Below are 19,432 nucleotides of genomic sequence, written 5' to 3'. Positions count from 1 at the left end.
TATGGTAAGATGAAACTCCGGGCAGGCCTGAGGTCTTGACTGTTCCCAGACATTACAGTAGTGGGGGGAAAAAAAATTAAAAATCACTACTTTTGCAGTGTTTTCTTGACCCACACCGGAGCCTCTCATTTTAATGTTTATTCATTGACTAAGAACCACTGAACAGAGAAATCAGTCTTTGAAAAAAAGGAAGGAAAAAAAAAAAAAGATATTTTTGCAGTGGTTCTGGACAGCTGGTAGTTCGCCTCTTTTAAAACCAGACAACTGAATTTCTGGGAAAGATCAGAAGAAATTAACCGGGAAGGATGGAAATACTGTCATCCCCCATCTCACGAGCTGCTGGTGTCGGTCTGGCGGTGGAAGCAGCCACTGAGCTGCTGCAGCCACTGCTGGCCCCAGCGGGGTCACCCAGGGCTGCGGGTAACCCCCAAACGAGGAGGGGGGCAGCCGGGAGGGGCGGCCCGGCCGTGCCAGCTCCCGCCCCCCGGCGCTTCCTGCCCAGCGGCGCCCGACAGGTGGCGCCATTGCGCCGCGGGCGGTGCTGCCCGGGGGCGGGGCTCGGCCCGGGCACCGCTCGCTCCTCCCTCAGGGGCGGGGCTCGACGCGGGGCGGGGCTCGACGCGGGGCGGGGCTCGACGCGGGGCGGGGCTCGACGCGGGGCGGGGCTCGACGCGGGGCGGGGCTCGACGCGGGGCGGGGCTCGCTCCTCCCTCAGGGCCGGGGACGCGCTCGGTCCCACACGGGCCCGGTCCCACACGGGCCCGGTCCGACACGGGCGGCTTTGCGCCCTCGTGGGCGGGAGGTGAGTTTTCCCCTTCTGTCCTTTGAGAAGCCCTCAAAAAGTGATATTTACTGGGGGGTGGGAAATCCTTTTTTTAAAAATTTCTTTTTTTAAAACAAAAGACTAAGTACAACTGTCATTTTTTAGAAAAGGGACCCCAGAGCGGCCACGAAATCAGCGGGTTTTGGCTAGCCGGCGAAGGACCGTTAAAGCCCGTCTCACCAGTGGCACAGAGCTCCCCTGCCCTGCCTGTTAGGCTGACCTTAAGGCTCCAGCACTTAGAGGAGCACGGAGGCTGTCCACACTCAGTCACTACACCTAGCAAGGAAGAGGTGCAAACTCATCTCTTCCAGAGACAACGGTTTCGCTTATGTGTCTCTTTTTTGGCAGCAAAAAGGACCGCAGACTTTTTCTGGCCAAGACCGTGAGGATACAGGCGGCTCAGGCTGCCAGCTCGACGTTGCAGACAGGAGCGTGCCCTGCTCGCGCCTTGAGCTGGTGAGGTGCACGCCAGCCTGGCCGGGGCCCCGGCTCCTGCTAACCCACGGGTGGAGAGGGCCAGTGCCCGCCCTCCAGCACGGCACCCGGGCCGCGGCACCCACGCGTGCCCACAGCTACTCTCGACCGAGCAGGCGGCTGCCCTGCTTCACCACGCACCCTCCCTGCCATCCTCACCCACGGGCAGGGACTCCGTGTGCCTTCCCGGCTCGGAAGATGCCTCGCACCCGGTCGGCACCAAGCACAGGCGTTTGCAGTCATGGTTCCTGTGCCAGGAATAACGATGGCACCTGCTTTTTGCGGGTAGTCCTCTTCCACCACAGGCTGTCTGCAGGCCCTGTCCTGGCCCAGTCTTCTGGTTTGAAGAGTTTGAAAAGCCCTTTGTGAGTAAGATGAGCCCCCCCCCAATACACACAACCCCACTACCTTTTGCGGCTTATGAACCGCTTAAAGGCCAACTGGCTGCTTGCATCCCTTTGTCCACTTCAAATAAAGCTCTGCGTGTTCATACATGCGCTGGGTGGGGTGCATGGGGTGGTTTTGGGGTGCAGCTATCAGCAACTCCATCCCAAAAGTGCCCGGAGCTGGATTGCTCTGATAGCACAGTGCTACTGATCCGTGAGATGGGACCTGCACGTTCGCACGGAGGATGAACAAGAAGGACCAGTAAAACACATGTGTGTTGTGTTGACAGCCTGTCCCACACTCCCAGTACCTTTCCAGTTAAGAGTGGGGAATAAACACAACACCCACCTGCAACATAACACACCTGGCAGCACACACCTTCTCGGGGGGACCCTTTACATCAATCCACATTAAAAATAAAAATGAAAAAAAAAAAAAGATACTATTTAAAGAGCAGGTTCTGACATTGAGGTTTTAGTGATGATCAGCAGCACCTCCACCCTGACTAAGAAGGGAAGGGCTTTCACTCCAAGCTCAGCGGCTGCTTCAGAGAAAGCAATAAAAAAGCTGGCAGCCAGGAAGCTGCGAGGTGACGTGGGAGCTTCCCTCCTGAGCCCCTGCTGCAGGGTTTACCTTTGCCAGTCTTGTTCCTAAGTCTACCAGGCTCTTCCCCGTTCTGCAGAGGCTACAGCTATAGCACGGAGCCGTGCCGTGCTCCATGCGCAGAGGGCGTTGCTGCACTCGGGGATAAATACATCCCTTGCCGCAGCACTGCTCTGCCTGACCCTCTGCCAGCCTGAGAAGTAGCGGGACCCTCCCTAAAAAATCTCTGTCCTCGATCAAATAAGCGCTCTCTCCAGCGCCCAGCTCATTTCTCCCATCTGACGCGAATGAACCCGTCCCGGACTGACGCAGTCCCTCCGGCCAGGCGGCACAACGCTCCCGGCGTGGCAGGTTTTACAGCAGAGCAAGAGCTGGTTGCGTGGGGCAGGGTTCCCAGGTCTGTGCTTGCTTGGGTCCTTTCCCAGACTTACTGAAACTGTAGCCAGAGCGGTAAATTTAAGAGTCGTAGCGTGCCAAGCAGATTCAGGGATTATTTCTACTCCATGGCTTCCCAATGCCGTGCACACACTACTTCAAGAAATCCCTTAAAAACAGCTGCTTCAAAATAACCTATATACATCACGGGCCCTAAAGATGACACATGATAAAATGCCCTTATAAAACAACTCCTTACATTTCAGCCTAGCAGAGCATTCAAGTGCACAGCAAAGCCGAGACAAACACAGCACTGCTCTCGCCTGAAAATATACGTGGTCTGAAAAATCTCCATTGTTGCCCTATCCCAGAAAATGATTCATCCTCCCCACGGGGTTTTGACTTGCCTCCGCACATTTCGCAACGCTGCCTGGCTTTATAACAGCGTGGTTGCACGCGGTGACTCCTAGCAGATCTCCTTGCAAGCGAGGAGGTGGCAGCTAATCCTTCTAACGATGATTTTCCTTTTGCAGCGTTTCTTCTTGCTGGCCATAGACTTGTTACTCGCGATGACCCTTTCCTGCCTCTTTTATGCCTTCGTATGCATTTCCATCGCATTTTTGACCTGCTTCATTATAATCTTCTCCTTTGGCATCGTGGAGAGGAATATTGACGTGAAAGGGAGAGCGATTGTAATTCTCATGTCCAACAGCTCCATTGGGAGGATGTTTGCAAGGAACCTGGATAAAGCAGGTTTCAGGGTGTCTGCTGCACACTGGCCTCCTCGAGAGGAGAGGGCAGCTACAGAAGAAGAGTGCTCTTCAAGCATGGAGGTAGCCCAGCTCCACATGACTGAAGATGAGTATCAGAAGACAATGAAAACCTTCATAGAAAGCCACTTATCCCTGAAAGGTAATCGTTAGGGCAAACTTGTGGATTGTGACCAGAACAGAAATCAAAATGCACGACATGTGAGATTGTTGTAGTTCATCAGCAAATGAGGGAGGCAAGAATGCTTTAGGAAATGGGATATAACATTAACTGCATTGCATTTTGTTGTGCAAAACAAAAATTTTGCTTTTTCCAGGGGAGAGAGCCTGCTCTGGTGGCTGTGAAAGGCCCCAGTAGACCCCAGTCCCTGGAGGAAGGCAAGGTAGGCCAAGGAAGGTGGGGAAGAAGGTCCCACCAAGGCACAGAGGGCTGGACTCACCCTGGGGAGAGAACACAGGGCTCAACGAGGGGGAGCAGAGGCTCGGACAGTGACCTGAGATGAAGGAATATGTCTGATTTTTAACCTCTTCTGGATTAAGAAACCTGAGGTCCTTCTTGGCTTCTTGCCTGCTGTGGGATTCATAAGAAACAGTCAGGTCAGAGCTTTGGCTGGCAGGTCGGGACTGTCTCTCTGAACCACACTGCTGTCATTTCTGCGGGGATAAGCAACCTGCAGAGCTCACCTGGGACAGCACGAGGCAAGCGTCCTGCTGAGGGGATGGCCGTAAGCACTTCTGCTGGGGAATCTGCCCAGTTCTTTCCAGGTGCAAGATGAAGGGTGCCAATGGGCAGAATGGCTTACGCCCTAGCTGAATTAGCTCTGCTCTCCAGGACGCTCTGTCCTCACAGCCGTAATTTTATACCTCTTGGGAGTGACAGAAAATTCAGCCCCATCCGTCAGGGCTGTGACGTCACTGCCCGCAGGGCTACGGGGTTACAGGAGATGATGCCAACCCTCTCCTCCACTATGAACCTACCAAAGGCACATCCGAGCAGGGAAGCACTCTCACTGCTTCTCCATCCCTCTCCTCCTTGTTCTTCTTTCCGTGGCTCCCTTTGGGGTCTCCCCAGGGCAGCCTCTCTGCTTGCTCACGCTGAGCCAAGATCTCTGAGAGGATCCACATCTCACCATGACATTGCTGCCCAGCCCTGAAAGTTTTCTTTGTGCTCCCAGGCTCTGCAGAGGAAGACCATTTTGGAAGTCAGAGCACGCACCACGAAGCCTCCCCTTCTGCAGACACCCTTCAGAGAGGCGGGAGGGAACCTGACCAATACTCGCTGCTAGCTGCAGGTATTCAGGACCCCATGGCGCAGCTTCTCTCACATCACTTTTCTCCTCAGAAGCATCCAGCAGACCAGAAGTGCCTGTGGTCAGATCCTGTGTGACTCTACTGGGCCCAGGATACACCCCCCCCTTGACTAGCAGCCTGCAGGCTCCAGGAGCGGGTGCCCCGCACACCAGCGGAGGGTTTCAGGGCGAATGCTCACCTGCCTCCATGAGCATTTAGGCTAGTTTATGCTAGTAAAGTTATTCCAGTAAAACTTGCCTGCATGGAGAAGGCCTAAAAGCTCACAAAACAGAATATCAGCATACTCCTGCTCTGGAAATGAACAACGGAGACTTTCTTAGCCAGTAATGCTCCATGGGAGCTGGTGATTTCCGTGGGCCTGTCCTGTTTTAATTAAATGAGCATCTGGCCCAGTGATACTGTCTTTTTTGCTTTTGCATAGTTTGATCACTGTGCTAGTTAAGGGGTTTGGCAGGTTTGGTGTTTTTTTGACAGGGTACTCTATTGTAGAATCCATGAGGTTTTACATTTACGATCTTCTGCATAGTATTCACATCACAGATGGGGATGTTAAAATGTATTTCCCAAGCGCTGACCCAATTGCATGGCAGATCAAAGCACTGCGTCAGGAGGGGGAAAAAAAAAAAAGAAAAAAAGAAAAGAAAACTCAGAGTTTTCTTGGATTTCTTTGTTAACAGTTTCGAGTGAGTGCTGGCATTTATTCTGCAAGATTTATTGTAATATTTTTGGCATGGGTTGGGTGAACATGAACACCTGCCATCAGCTGACTAATAATAAAACAATTTAAACCAAATCACGAGAGTACATTGGTAGGTCTCTACATGCAACATGCAGTTTGGTCAGCAGGATCTGGACAAGGAGAGAAGAGAGTTTGTGCTGTAGGGACAAGACATGGCAGAACCATTATACAACTTTCTCCATTTAAAAATTTCTCTTATGGACTTTATATGCATATGCAATTTTTGGTTTCCAAAGAAAGGAACTTCTGTGCTAGTTTTTATGAAGTTGTTTTAATAACTTATCCCCATAGGAATTTTTTACCATTATATCTTTGCTTGTGTAAGTAAAAGAACACTTGTTCCATATAAACACATCCTGAATGCCTTTCAAAGTAACACAATGGAGACAGAACCTCCTAGTCATGGTTCCTTCTACAATTAAAAGACTTATGACAGCTAAAATAATCTATTTTTTTATTCTAGTACAGGCCCAGAGACCCAAATTTTCAGGTAGGCGACCACCTTTATTTTGTGGCAGTACAAATGAATAAGATGCTGTTAGGTCTAAGGAGACTGTAACACAAAGATACAGAGAAATGCAAGTAAGCCCCCTTGCAAATTCATAATAGGATTTGTGATAGCTTAACTTGGTTCATAAAAAAAGTCTTGGGTTCTTCTGGCTTTTAGCACCTTTAGATCAGATTTTTAAACTTTCTCTGTGACCAGGAGGTCAAAGAGATAGGGTGAAAATTGGGAGAGGAGGAGTCTTAATTGCTCAGTCTCCAGCAGCTGAGCTTGTACTGTCAAATATTGCAAGAACTCTTGGTATCGTGTCCCAGTGCTCTGGGACCGAGCTGCTTGAGAAATTGCTGTGCCGTGTTGCTCTTTGGGCATGTTGCCTGGAAATGCTGGCAATTGCTTCATGATTTTCAGGATTGACTGCACGGAGGGTGGGGCAGGGCGAGGAGGAAAAAATGTGGAGATGGGCAAGACCCAACAGACAGCAATCTGCCCCAACTCAAGATGACTTCAGACAACCAGAGCAGCAGTCTGATTAATTGCTGTAGCCTTCACTGCTGCAGTAGCTTGGGGTTCACCTAATCACACACAGACACGGGGCTAAGTGAAATCAGTATTTACTGCGTCATGCCCAAAGACTGGCTGCCTCTGGCTTTCCCAAGAGCAGCAAGCCCCAAAAAGCTGTCAAGTGACCCTGCCCTGCCAGCCTGCACAGAGCTCAGCTCCCCCAGTTAAACTGCCAGGACAAGACAGAACAGAGAAACCACTGTTGCACAGCTAGTCTCAGCCTGAATGGTTTAGAGATGTTTCTAACTACATTTTTTTCTTTAGCTGCACCTAAAACACTTCCAGTTTCTTGAGAGATCCTGTCTTCTCCTTTTGGTGTCTTTAATGTCTTTCTGCCCTTCAGGCTTAGCTCTGTGGGTTTGCAGGTCACCACTGAAGTGCACAGGGCAACCACAATGGCAGAGTACGTGAGGGACCTGACACCCTTCCTACCCTTACTCGGGGGACCAAAGTCGGTTTCCCAACCGACTACCAACCATCACTCATCCCAGTTGTTTCCACCTAATTTCTCTTTCCTTGTTTTCCTTTCATTCCTGTGTAATGCCTCAGGTTTCTGAAGGGGAGATGATACTCAATGTGAGCAATGTCTCTCAGTTCATTCAGATCCCTGCTGTGCTGAAGTTGCTTTCAAAAGTCCTGCTGATTTTCATAGGGCCAGGATTTAATTTCTTGTATCTGAATCTCAGGTATGGCATGACCACTGCTGGATTCTTTGGTACTCTTATCAGCTTCCCTCTGTCCCTTTCTATTAAATAGGAAGGACAATACCTTTTTCACGAACAGAGAAATAACTGATGCAAATTAATAACATTAATTCCTAAATATTCTTAGGTCCCATCTCTAAAAGACTCTCACCTTGCACTTCACCATGGTGTTTCAGACCAATGAGAAGTGCTTGTTTCCCAACCTTGTTCTGAGGACTCCAAAGGGCCTGGAGAAAGCTCCCCACACAGACAGCTAGACCGGTGGGAGATAAGGAACTGTCATCCTCGGCCATCTGTTCTCATCCCCATGATGCTGCTGACAGAGCGGCTCTTAGAACCTCATCCTAAGTTAGTCCAAGGCAAGATCACCTGGATCATTCCATCAATTTAAATAGGTAGGTTTAGTGAATCCAGCTGATTACTTTCTTCTGTGCATCCCAGGACACTCATGCAATCTCTTTGTTGGTCAGAGCTCTGAGGGCAGTAACACCAGCCGTGGCAAGTACAGCTAATCCTGGGCAAGGAAGGGTGTCCACAGCTGCAGCCGCTGGCTCAAGGCTGTGCACTGAGATGCTGGCGGAACTATAGAGAGCACTGAAATACCACGGCTTCTAGCAGTCCCATGGCTTCTTGGACGGTCTCCACCTCTTCTAAAGGTCAAGCTCTTTTCGCAGTTCTGTTCTGTAGTAGGTAGCAGTGATAGATGCTCTCCCAGTACTTTCACTTCAGCATCCGGTACTTTGGTTAGTCATACAGTTTAGTCCATGAAGACACTCTTGTGACAGAGATCCAGAAAGCAAGACCCTATGGTGAGCCCGAACAGGGGACAGAGACATTTGAACCGCTCCCTTGTGTGGTGGACACACTGTAGAAATTCTTTTGCTTCCTAAGGATGTGGTCAATCAAATTACATTATCAGAAGGTAACCCTTCCTCAGTCAATTTCCGTGCTACACTTACCTTAAGATAAAAAGACTAGGCCATACGGTCATTCCTAAACTCACAACAGAGGGAAAGTTCAGCTTTCTTTTCCAACAGTATAGCCTAGTGCATGGCACAAGCAAGTAAGAGCCACAACAACCTGCCATTCCCACTCCCTTCAGAGATGGATTGAACAGATGTGATAATCATTGACTGCAGTAAACTACAAGGGAGTAGGAATTATGAATGAATAAAGCAAATGAAATCATATACTCATGCAATTTTAAAGAGTACTGCATTATTTAGCTTCACTCAGCTACAACAACTGCAGGCCACCTTGAATAAATCAGGCCATTTTCCGGGCTGCAAGTGACTACGCTTGGAGTTGTGAGTCAAGCGATTAATTTTTGCAGCTATGCTTTTGTGCCTTTAATACGGGTGATCCAGAAGCCTTTGAAAAAACTGGCTTGCGACTGTATTGCCTTCCTGTCTCTCGGGAATTTAATCAAAACTAGAGAAGCACTTTGACAGAGCAACCATCAGGGCTACAAAACAACCCAGACAGAAAACTGATCTCATTCTGAAACTACAGGTTGGGAGGAGTTATTTATTTTAGGATGAAGGGAAGCTTCCCATTCAAAGCTTCTTTTAGAAAACAAGAATCTATTCATCATCTATAGTCAATGTCCTTTTTTTCTTTTTCCAAAAAAAGCTATGCATCAACAACTCTGGAAATTTTACGGGAGGGAAATTTTTACTTCCCCGAAGTGCTTTTGCAATTCTCTTGTTTCAACAGACAACTTCTCTGCCAAGAGCCAAGCACCCCGGACGTACACATAAAACCACATGATTAAAAAGAGTTACACAATCCAGAAAAGCTGCAGCAACATTTCTCCTCCTCCGTCTCCATCCCTCATGCATCGCCAGTGGGCAGAGCCTGTTCGGGTTCGAAACCTCCGTCCCCCACATCACGTTGCTGCTGCTGACACTCTTGCCTGCTGCCACCGGACCGCGCGGGAAGGCTGCGTGCTGGAAGGGGCTGGCACTTCAGATCCTTTGCAGAGTCCTCAGGACTCTGCGTGACCGTGGTTTTTAATCCTGGCAGGGATCAGTCTGGTCAGCTAGCCTGACCTGTATTTTATAGGCCAGAGAACTTCATCAAGATTTCAAAAGAACAAACCAGGCAGCCAGCCATGCAGAAATACGCGGGCAGGGAAAGCGGGAGCAAAGCTGTGAACGGCAAGTTCGGTTTGTTGTAAAATGCAGCAGGTACCTGTGAGCCCCGCTGTGCACATCAGTGCTCTGTTTATCTGTTTGTTGCTGGCTGGAGGATTTCTGTTTGCAAACCGAGATCTTTAAGCAATAATTTAAAAATGCACATTGGTCTGCCATATATTAAGAAGTGGGTTATTTTATTTACATGCATTCAGAACACGTTGCCATGCTCACCGCTAATACCAGCCATGCGTATAATATTATGGAAAGAGAAGGAGGTGAAAGAGCCATATGCTGCCATGACCTTTTTCAGCTTTCTTCCAAATCTGATGTTTGCAGACAACATGAAGAGAAATGAATCGTTTCTCAGAAAGAAGCCAAAGCCCAGCTAGTTGGATACTTACGTTATACCAGCTCCTAAGTTCTGCCAGAAGCTTTCTTTAGCATACTAAAGCAATACCCTCCTCAGACTGCCCCCACTTAGCTCATATGAATTTTACTCCCATGGTGTAAGTTTATCTTACAACAAACCCCCTACAAGAGTTTTATTTCCAATCCTCAAACCACACAGAGTATTTTTAGAGATCACTAGAAAGATATCTATATTTATGACATGTCGTTCTTGAAACAAAGGATCAACACATTTTCATGCAGTTGCAGTGGTAGGATTAGAGATGCAAAGTAAAATAAAACCAAAAGTATCTGGGAAACTATTTATTTATCACTTGTGCATAATGCTAAACCAATCTCGGACTCCAAGTCATTGGAAATACTTACAGATGTACCATAACCTTTACACTAATTTAAAAATGTCCCAAATGAGAGCTTAACTTTGTACCAATTTAGAAATACTGTCTTTCATTAGCCAGATTCTAACAGCTCCTAACCAGACAAATATTTTTGAAAAATGCCAGGATTAGAGCTCACAGAGTTCCACAGATCTATTTCTCCCTTCGAAATAACGCAGTTTGTCAGAAAGAGTATTTGGAGTGTGTGTACATCTGCATTTTTTTTACTCCCTCACCCCTCACTTCAGGGAAGTTTTCCAGAGGTCAGTTTTGAGAGGGAAAGGGAACCAAGGGAAAGAAAAGGCTTTTGCAATGCTGGCTTCCCATGTTACGGTGTTTGGAGACAGAAGCCTTCTGAAGAGTTCTAAGACATATGCTTAGAGACTTAATTTAAATTCTGTAGTAAGACTGAACATGCATAAAAATTGAATACTTCTGTATATGATAGTTAAATACTTCCTTGATACATATAAATAAATTATCTATTTTATTACAGAACTTCTGAGTAGATTATTTATTTATTTTAAATCTATTCTCTTGAAATTTCCCATCCAACTGACAAACTGTTTTCCCAACACTTATTATGCTGCGAACTCCCAGGTAACAGAATAATTGCTGCGATGTTTTCAGTAGGAAAAGGTGGGCAGGAACAAACTCTTCTACAGAGTTCTCCTTGCTACAGGACAGAGGACTTGGCCGGGCCTGTGGTCAGCTCAGCCCCAGGAGCTTTGCTTTGGCACTAACTTGTTCCTCTGGTTCCCTGAGGAGGCTCTAAGAGGAAACGTCCAGCAGGTACCGTCTGTGGTACCAAAGATCTTAAAAAAAAAAAATCCCAGCAGAGATTAATTTTACCCCACGGTAGGTTGACTTAGTAAGATTGTCTTCAAAACAATTGCATCAGTTTAGACCAAGCAACAGTCTGCCACCAGAGGTTTAAAAATCAACCTGTTTTTCAGGTTATTGAATTATAAATGCATGTGGTAAAAACCTCTTAGACCTGATGCTTTGTTATAGTTAGTCAAATGATTTGTTATGAAGATATTGTCCAAAAATCCAAGCCTTCCTTCTATTCTTGGGTGATTTTTCCTTAGTTTCTAGGACAACATTTATTATTCTTAAGTATTCACTGCTCTGGTTTGGTCAAACAGTTTGACACCTGAGCTGTCTGATATGAAGTTATCCTGCCAAATAGCTGTGCCAGCATTCATGTCTGACCCCAGACTAGATGGGGTTAACTTTTTTAAAAATAGGCTGATGAATAACAAATAGTTATTTTCAATAATGAATCATAGTTGTATTTCCTCCTGTAAAAAGTTTGTCATTCCCAGTGGTTAAACCAAACATTTATGCCTATGTGTCTAACTGGCACTACACCTAACTGCTTTCCCCACAGGTCGCTATTTCATTTTGCCTTGTCCTAAAGGCAGAAACACAACATACACACAGCTTAAGTCCATTTAAGCATTAGATCTGTGCCAAAATATAATAGCCCAGAAAGTTTTGATTTTTCTAGCCCCTGCAAATCCGTTTTGTATTTGAACTGCCCTTTCACTGTAAAAGCTCAAGTGCCTGTCCTACATTAGAGCCTTGTTTTCCCCACTCCCATTTTAAGTGGTCGTCATTAAATTAATTGACATGTCACCAATATAAAGCTAAAACTTCTTTCAAGTTACTTGCCTTCCACTCCTTCCCTCCTGACTACCTTTGCGGTTTCATATTTACATATATTAAAAATGCATTTTCTCTCTTTTCTTGCTACCCGAGACTTGCACAGAATCAGGAAAGCTTTTAGTCCTCATCAGAGATTCTAATTTCCATTCTGCTTTCAATTTATGGAGACCACATTTTCCAATGAGTAAACACACTGATGGAAGATTCCTGAGCAGTTCCAATAACATACGTACAGCGTTGACTAATTTACCAGGTAGCAAACTGTAAAGGGAGGGTCTGCGCCCTTCTTACCCATCCATTCAAGAACAGTAGACTTCAGTGCTATTTATATAAAGGTCCAGAAAATAAAGATACAGGCAGGAATATGAGAATAAATTACAGCTTTTTTTTTTTAAAAAAAGTCTATAATACCACAGAAGCAAAGTCCCCAAATGTTTAGATGCCGGAAAGAGAGGTGGCAAGAGGAATGCTACCGTCATTCATTTGCTCTCTGCATCTCTCTTTAGACCTCTCTAGCAGAATTTTTTATTCATGCCACCAGCTCCGGGGCACAGATCATGTCTGTCTGTCAATCATGTGGATTCACACTGTCTGATGCAAAACAGGGCCATGCATTGACTCTGCAACTAAAACAAGGGAGCAGATAAAAGGAGATTTTAAGTCTCATGACAGTTTTCTGAGAAGCAAAGTGCCGAAGCAGAGAGGACTGGGGACAAGGCAAATCTTTTTGCACACTCCCAGAGGGATGCGCCACGGACCACGATTAGCCCAAGTAGAGTTACCGCCATACATCTTGCACTGCATTAATCAGATACAATAAATGAGACATATCAAATATCTATCATTATGAGAATGACATAAGGAGTTAAACCATAGGACAGAGAGTTGGGTCCAAGATAGATGTGAATCAGAGGATTAGTCCTAATCACTTTTCTCCAGGCCAGCATTACAGATAACAGGAGCCGAGCATCACCCACAGTGCCTTTTGCTACAGCTTTCAGATATCGTTACAGCTCTCAGCAAACATGGCACAGAGAAGGATGATTCTTGGCCAGAAAAAAAATTCACCCAGAGCTTTCCCTGGGCTCTCCGTAGGGCACTAAGGTGATACTTTCCTCAATACCCCATTCCAGCTCTCTTTCCCTAATGCAAGGCAGGTCTCTTCTTTCCTCGAGCAAGAAGTCACCTTCTCCTCAACCAGCAGCCGCACTGTCTGGAGACAACTTGGAGCAGCCACCAGGCTTAAAGGAAATATGCTCCCTTAAGTAGACAGTATGTTTTTATGGGTCAGAGCCCTTTGGCACCCTGTTTTGAAGCTAGGTAAGCAAACAGATAAAAGTCCCCTCTCTCACTGCACCACAGACAAACAGGCCCCAGTTCTGATTCATTTGCACTAGAGAGCAGAAAACTTTTGAAGCTGAATTTGTCCCTGTATGATATTCAGATGCAATGGCTTACCATTACAAAGGGAGTAAGTGCCTTAAAGAGAACAAGTCCTGGCCAGTGATGGTTTCTAATAAATGCCATTGGATTTTTCCTCAAGAGTATTTCTTGGAAAATACTTTGCTTCTAAGAAAGTAATTTGCTAATGTTTGCCTGATCATAAAATTGATTTGACCTTCTGCAAATAACCTGACATCATGGTGTGCTGCTGAGCCTTTTGAAGTGCATTAGGTTATTCATACAACAGGGCTTTTTCCTATTTCTTCTGTACGGCCTCTTTGTATAACTGACAGAAATGTTTCCAAAGGTTTCATAAAAATAACTGCAAGCAACTGTTAAAAAATAAAGATTTGAAATTCCAATGGAATTTCAAACAACAAATTTCAATCGGCACAGGGAGGAATAACTGTCTTTTGACCTGCTCTACTTCAAATGCCGTAAGTCTTGCAAACTATGGCCTCCCTTCTCCCCAGTGTGGATGGTTGCTATAGAGCTCATTACATTCAGGTTTTTAATTACAATTAGTTGCAAGTGTCAATATTTCATCTGCACCTACTATGTCTTGGAGAAATGTCATGATGTAATTTAAGAATGAACTGTACAAGTTAACTCTGCTCATACCTTGTTAATTTGGCAGGCATGTATGGGCTGATGAAGAAGCCATCAATCCTGATATGGGAAGAAGAGGAACCAGATGCACACAGGTTACCTGAGGAAAAAACCTCTTACAAATGGAAGAACATTTTCAAGGCTCCGGGTAGGAACCACTTACAGCAGTCAAGTACAATCGAACATATTGCATTTCTCTGACAATGTCTAGATGAGAGGGAAAGTGTCTTTAAAATGTTTTAGACAATAAAGGTTTTTTTCCTTAACATGATTTTTAAAGCTTCAAAAATAAAGCCCTTGTTCACAGCCCACCCCTCACCAGGGTCAGTCACTGACAGCTTAAAATATGTGTTCAAAGGTATTAGCTAGTATTCTGGAAAACTCTGGCTCTCCCAAGCTGGGCTTGTAATTGAGACTACCTGGGTAGGACAGAACCAACATGTGTAGAATGAGCTTTGCAAAACCCTCACTATCCCAGGAACCATCTGAGCTCTCTCCTCCTGGGATGGAAAAAACCCCCAAAACCCCACATGTCCCATCAACAAAACACAACTCAGTAGCTGGCAGCACCAGAGCTTTATCATGAGGTAGAAATTCTTCTTCTGGTTAGCTCTTCACACAGAAGTTACTGCTGCCTTAGCATTCACTGAGAGAGGTTTGTTGTCAGGGCTGGCTGTTTATAGGAAGGAAGACTTCCTGATTAGAAATAACCCGCTAATTAAAGCATGACTTACTTTATTTACATGTCACATTCATTTATAGTTACTTGTTTACATTATAAATTTGTTTGCATCATAAGTGATATTATTCAGTTGCATGGTAAGTCTCCTCTGCAAGACTTGTTGCCATGTGAAGGTGTTCTTCAGGCTTGTAAGAGCCTTGACACTGGAGGCAGACTCTGACCCCGGGGAGGGGATGACTCTGGCTGTAAAGCCCCAGTGCACTTTCTTAGTAAAGACAGCAATGACAAAAAAAGCTATAAAAGCAGGCAGCTAAGCTCTCCTTCATGAAATAGCAGAAAAAAGTAGGTATCTTTTTTTCCCCAAGTGATATGTATTAGATGTGGAGTGCATCACAGAAATAGATGGGGTAAATAACCAAGAAACAAGAAATCTGTCGCCCACCTTCCTGAATCACTACCTCTACCATTACTCTGCACAAGCCCCTGCTCCAGATCCCAGACAGCCAGCACCAAGGAGTCCAGCGTTCGTGGCCACCCTAACTGCCCGCTGCTGGCTACCCTTAATTCGTTCACGTTTGAGGGGTACAGTGCTCACTCACACAGTGTGGAGGCAGCTCAGCTTGTGAGCGGCCCCTTCCCCACCCAAACCCTCCTCCTTGTCCCCACAGCCCCTCTGCAAAGGGCACTGGTAGGAGCTGGATGGGGAAGCAGTGCCTCTGGATTGTTTGGGAATCCAAAGCCCATAAAGGCTGTGCTGAAGATGCATTCCTTTTTTTGGACACAATGTTCTCTGTTGCTATGGGGTTACTGGTTGAAAAAGCGGTGCTTCTCTGTTTGCAGCCCTCTGTGTCGCAGTCCTCTTTCACCCGCTGAACTGTGTCCTGACTTTCCTGCAGAGAAGCCTGCAGCTCTTTGTGCCTCTGCTGAAGTCCAAAAACAGAGAGGTGAGACAGCACAGCACGCTCATGGCTTAGTTACACACACCTGACAGAGCTAACCAGCAACTCCCGCAAGGGCAGCTCTTACCTCTGTTGGGACAAGGAAGAGTGACCCAGCCAGGAGGAAGAGGGCCAGGAAAGCAGCCTGGGAGCAGCCTCCTGCCCCCTCCAGCACTCTGATACCTGAAGGATGCTGTCCTTCTGTGCCAGTCTGGCCCCGACGAATCCAGCCCAGGGCACAGCCACATGCAACCAGCCACCTGAGGGACAAAGACAAACCAAATCTGGCTTGTGTTCCCTTAACTGGTAAATGCTGTCCTACACTATTCTAAACAGCTGTAAAAACACAGCTGTCAACACTAGTGGATGTTCACGTATATAGAAATCTCACATCATATCAAGTAATGCACCCCAAGCATAAATACTGAGGAGGCACAGGCAGTGCTTCAGAGGGTGCTGCTGTCCAAGCAAATCTTCCTCCGAGCTCTGCAGCCAGAGCTGCAGTAGATTTAGGATGGTAGCAAACAGAAGACTAGTCAGCTTAGACTCCAACACTAAGGTAGAGCGTTAGCTGCTCTCCGGCATCCCACTGGAATTTAATAGGCACAGTAGTTGCTTTTAAAGGGCAAAACCAAAAATATTCTGTAGCTTGTTCATTGCTGGGTTATCTCTCCCCCATTCCTGCATTCTCACCGCTGCAGGCTGTGATGACTCTTGAATTACATTTACTCCAGCACATGGCTAGGAGAACAACTGAAATGGTGTATTCCCCAACATCCCTGCTCAAGACAAAGCACCTACAGCCTGCTGTGATTCATCCTATTTATTGATCCAGGCTTTAGGACAGGGAGAAAAAAAAAAAGAAAAAAGGAACAAGTAAAACAGCAAATGAGATGGATCCCCAGGTGTCCCCACTTGTTGGTCTGATCCTACTAAAGGGGAGAGGGTCCCTGGCTCTAACATTCTACCTTCAGGTGTCTAGTTCTCAGTAGCATCTTTGCTTTGACCTTTCTGAGTTTTGGATCAGGGCCATAAAACATGCTGTAGGTATTATGTTGAACATATAGGTGAAAATAAAATCTGCATTTCCCACTGCAATGTGTTCACCAGTGGCTGCTGTAGCAGCAGTGATACAGTGCAGGTGTGATAAGGGAGGGAACACAGTAAAATGACAGAATCTGAATGAAGTGATTGAACAGCACCACAGAGCTAAACCTCTCCCGATGTCTTTCAGCCAGGAAGGAAACCCACGGAGCGCTACACGTTAATACTGTCATGCCACAATGAAAAGATGCTACAGGGAGGAGCATAGCTGGGATCAGAAGTGACAAACTCCTGGCAGGGGAGCATTACAAGTGGTGACTTCAATCACAGGACAATGAAAAACTGTGGATGAAGACAGAAAGCACCTCCTGAACCATGAGACAGGTCTCAAACTCCCTGGCAAGTCTAATCTGTAAGGAAGAGGACACTGAAATTTTGGGTTGTACAGTGTAGTGCTGTACTCTACGCACAGGGATATGTGCATACAGAGAAAAAACATCTGAGGTGAAAGGAAATAAAGGAAGAATTCTGCTGGGAAGAAAAATGCTACAGCTTGGTTTTCATTATGTAAAGCCACAACTCAGAACTGTCTGACTGATAAGAGATGTCACCCACCCAGGGAGCTGGATCCAGAGAGAAAAAGGAAAGCTTTCAAAAAAGCTTCCAAAAGACACTAAACCAGCTTAATATCAAGCCAGACCAAAACCAAACATTTTAATTCCAGAACATCAAAGCATTAGGAGAGAACATGCTAAAGCAGAAAATTCCTGAATGAAAAGCTTGGGGTTTTAGTCTTTACATATTTGGCAAGTAATCCATTATGTGGATAGTGCCAAACCCCTATATTGCGCAGAATGTGGCTGGAAAGCTTTCCTTTAGCCAGAACCCAGTTTTGAGCCAGAGTTCTCAAATTCTTGGTGTGTAATCTCATTCTGTGCACATAACCTTGTGCAATTTCAGCTGATAACCATCATTTTCTCCTCCAAACTATTGCAGGGGACGTGTGTGGGCTGCCACAGGGCTACTGCTTTTCCCCCAAAGTGACCTTCACTCAAAGGATGACGCCTGCTTGCATACACAGTATTTTCATGGTCTGAAATTAGAGACATTATGTGAGCAAAGCTCCTGAAGACTTCACTGGAAGTTTTGCTTGCCCGAGGACTTGGGGATGGCCTACATTTGTTTATAAAGCTTTCTGGTCCATTGGGATACAGAGAACTCCTGCGCACAAGCATAAGATTATGACTGGGAGGCAATACCACCACAAGATAAATTATAGTATAACTGTACCTGAAAGTGTGTTTAACACAAATTAGCTATATCAAACTAACACTGATGTTCTAGCCTGCTGAAGCTGACTAAGGTATCTGAATGCCCAGTTGCTTTTAATTTGAGAGGGAATGAGGGATTTGCATTCCTTAAGTAGTCTTGAATGTTTCATCATTGATGTATAACAAAAAAAGTTAAAGAAACTTGCTCTTAAAGCCTACAAACCTAGCTAAAAGATTTTGCCAGCATCTTTTGGGACAGCCCCACCTCTACCACACTAATTTCTTCTGAAATTAGAGATTTTCAGAAATCCCTGAAGATATTCCAAGTTTTGATGAAAATTTTCATAAAAAAGATAATTGCAACAAATGTTTTTCAATAGATCACTTTGAGCCATTAAAAAAAAAAAGTAATTGGGCTATAAGGCTATTGAAAGAAAAACTTTAACACCAAACCCTTTGCCCTATTCCTTCCTGGATATCTGTAAGCCTGTCGAAAGATACTAGGACAGCATCCCCCTGGGTTAAATACTCCTCAGCATTGTCATTCTCTTACTAGCAGTCTCATTCCATTTTTGGGGGCACTTTTCTCCAGACTTTCCTCTCCTGAGCAGCGGCTAGTCACAGAGACAGCTCCATCAAAGCCAAAGCACAGTCTGCAGGTTCTAGTCACCTCCACAATGAACTCCAGGCAGCGTTTCAGACAGCCAGGACCTCTGAGATGCAAAATTTCCCTATGTGTTTATTGTATCCTAGGAAAAACATTCAAGGGAGGAGAAAGAAGGAAGAGAGGGCAGGAAAGCAATATAGTAATGATTAGTGTCACGGGATTTGCTATTCTTGTTAATAGTTTAATCAATAGAAACATTTACTGAACCCTCTTACGTGCTTGCCATGATCAAGTGACTTAATATTTAGCTTAACACTCGTAAGCCCTGGTTAGCATCGTCTGCGTCTCTACTACCCACATACTCTGCAACAAAAAAAGTTAGTTGTGAAGTATGGTGTCAGGACTGGAATTTCCCAATGCCTAAAATCCCAGCCCTGCACAAACGGGCCCCCTAAGCCACATGCCACAGCGCGTCCCCCAGTTGGGCTGGTTCAGCCCCAGCTAAGAGTTACAATAGTAATAAACTATTACAAAACCACCAACTATTTAGCTAATAGAATAAATGTTTATAACAAATTTGTTTTAACATGCTCAGGTCAGATCTGTCGTTATGTCAACCCTCCAAGCCCTGCATTGGGCACCAAAAAGGACTGTCGTGGTTTAGCCCCAGCCAGCAGCTGAGCACCAGCCAGCTGCTCGCTCACTCCTTCCCCCGCCAGCGGGATGGGGAGGAGAATCAGAAGAAGAACGTAGAACTCATGGGTTGGGATAAGGACAGTTTACTGGGACAGCAAAGGGAGAGGAAAACAACAACAATACTTATAAAAGAATATATAAAGTAGGCAATATACAAAGCAATTTGCTCACTGACTGGGACCCAACAGCCAGCCTGTCCCAGAGCAGTGGCTCCTCCTACCCAGCCAGCCCTCTTTATACACAGATCATGACATCATATGGTATGGAATACCCCTTTGGCTAGTTTGGGTCAGCTG

At 45.9% G+C, this 19,432-nt stretch overlaps 1 protein-coding gene across 3 annotated transcripts; it reads left to right on the top strand.

Annotated features, from left to right (window-relative positions):
* Positions 1-3,142: 3,142 nt before the first annotated feature.
* LOC142601179 (uncharacterized) lies at positions 3,143-18,966 on the top strand. Of its 3 annotated transcripts, none has more exons than XM_075749790.1 (4): positions 3,143-3,574; positions 13,927-14,046; positions 15,421-15,524; positions 16,753-18,966. In XM_075749790.1, exons 1-4 carry the CDS (start codon positions 3,178-3,180, stop codon positions 16,828-16,830), a joined length of 699 nt encoding a protein of 232 aa, XP_075605905.1. In that variant the 5' UTR covers positions 3,143-3,177; the 3' UTR covers positions 16,831-18,966. The 3 variants fall into 3 exon arrangements, 2 of the variants coding, with proteins under 2 accessions (XP_075605905.1, XP_075605906.1); XM_075749791.1 differs by having other exon boundaries at positions 17,559-18,963; XR_012834810.1 differs by lacking the exons at positions 13,927-14,046; positions 15,421-15,524; positions 16,753-18,966 and adding exons at positions 3,750-4,029; positions 4,608-5,627.
* The last annotated feature ends 466 nt before the right edge of the window (positions 18,967-19,432 follow it).

This window comes from Balearica regulorum, chromosome 3 (assembly GCF_011004875.1).
Source record: "Balearica regulorum gibbericeps isolate bBalReg1 chromosome 3, bBalReg1.pri, whole genome shotgun sequence".
Lineage (NCBI taxonomy): Eukaryota > Metazoa > Chordata > Aves > Gruiformes > Gruidae > Balearica > Balearica regulorum.
The sequence above is the reverse complement of the archived record's forward strand: the minus strand, read 5'-3'. Positions and strand labels throughout refer to the sequence as shown.

Excerpts from the sequence above, each read along its gene's own strand:
- LOC142601179 (XM_075749790.1), top strand. The coding sequence starts at position 3,178 with ATGATTTTCCTTTTGCAGCGTTTCTTCTTGCTGGCCATAGACTTGTTA. Across the intron at positions 14,047-15,420 it reads GAACATTTTCAAGGCTCCGG|CCCTCTGTGTCGCAGTCCTC; the intron begins GTAGGAACCACT and ends CTCTGTTTGCAG. Across the intron at positions 15,525-16,752 it reads TGAAGTCCAAAAACAGAGAG|CCAGGAAGGAAACCCACGGA; the intron begins GTGAGACAGCAC and ends GATGTCTTTCAG.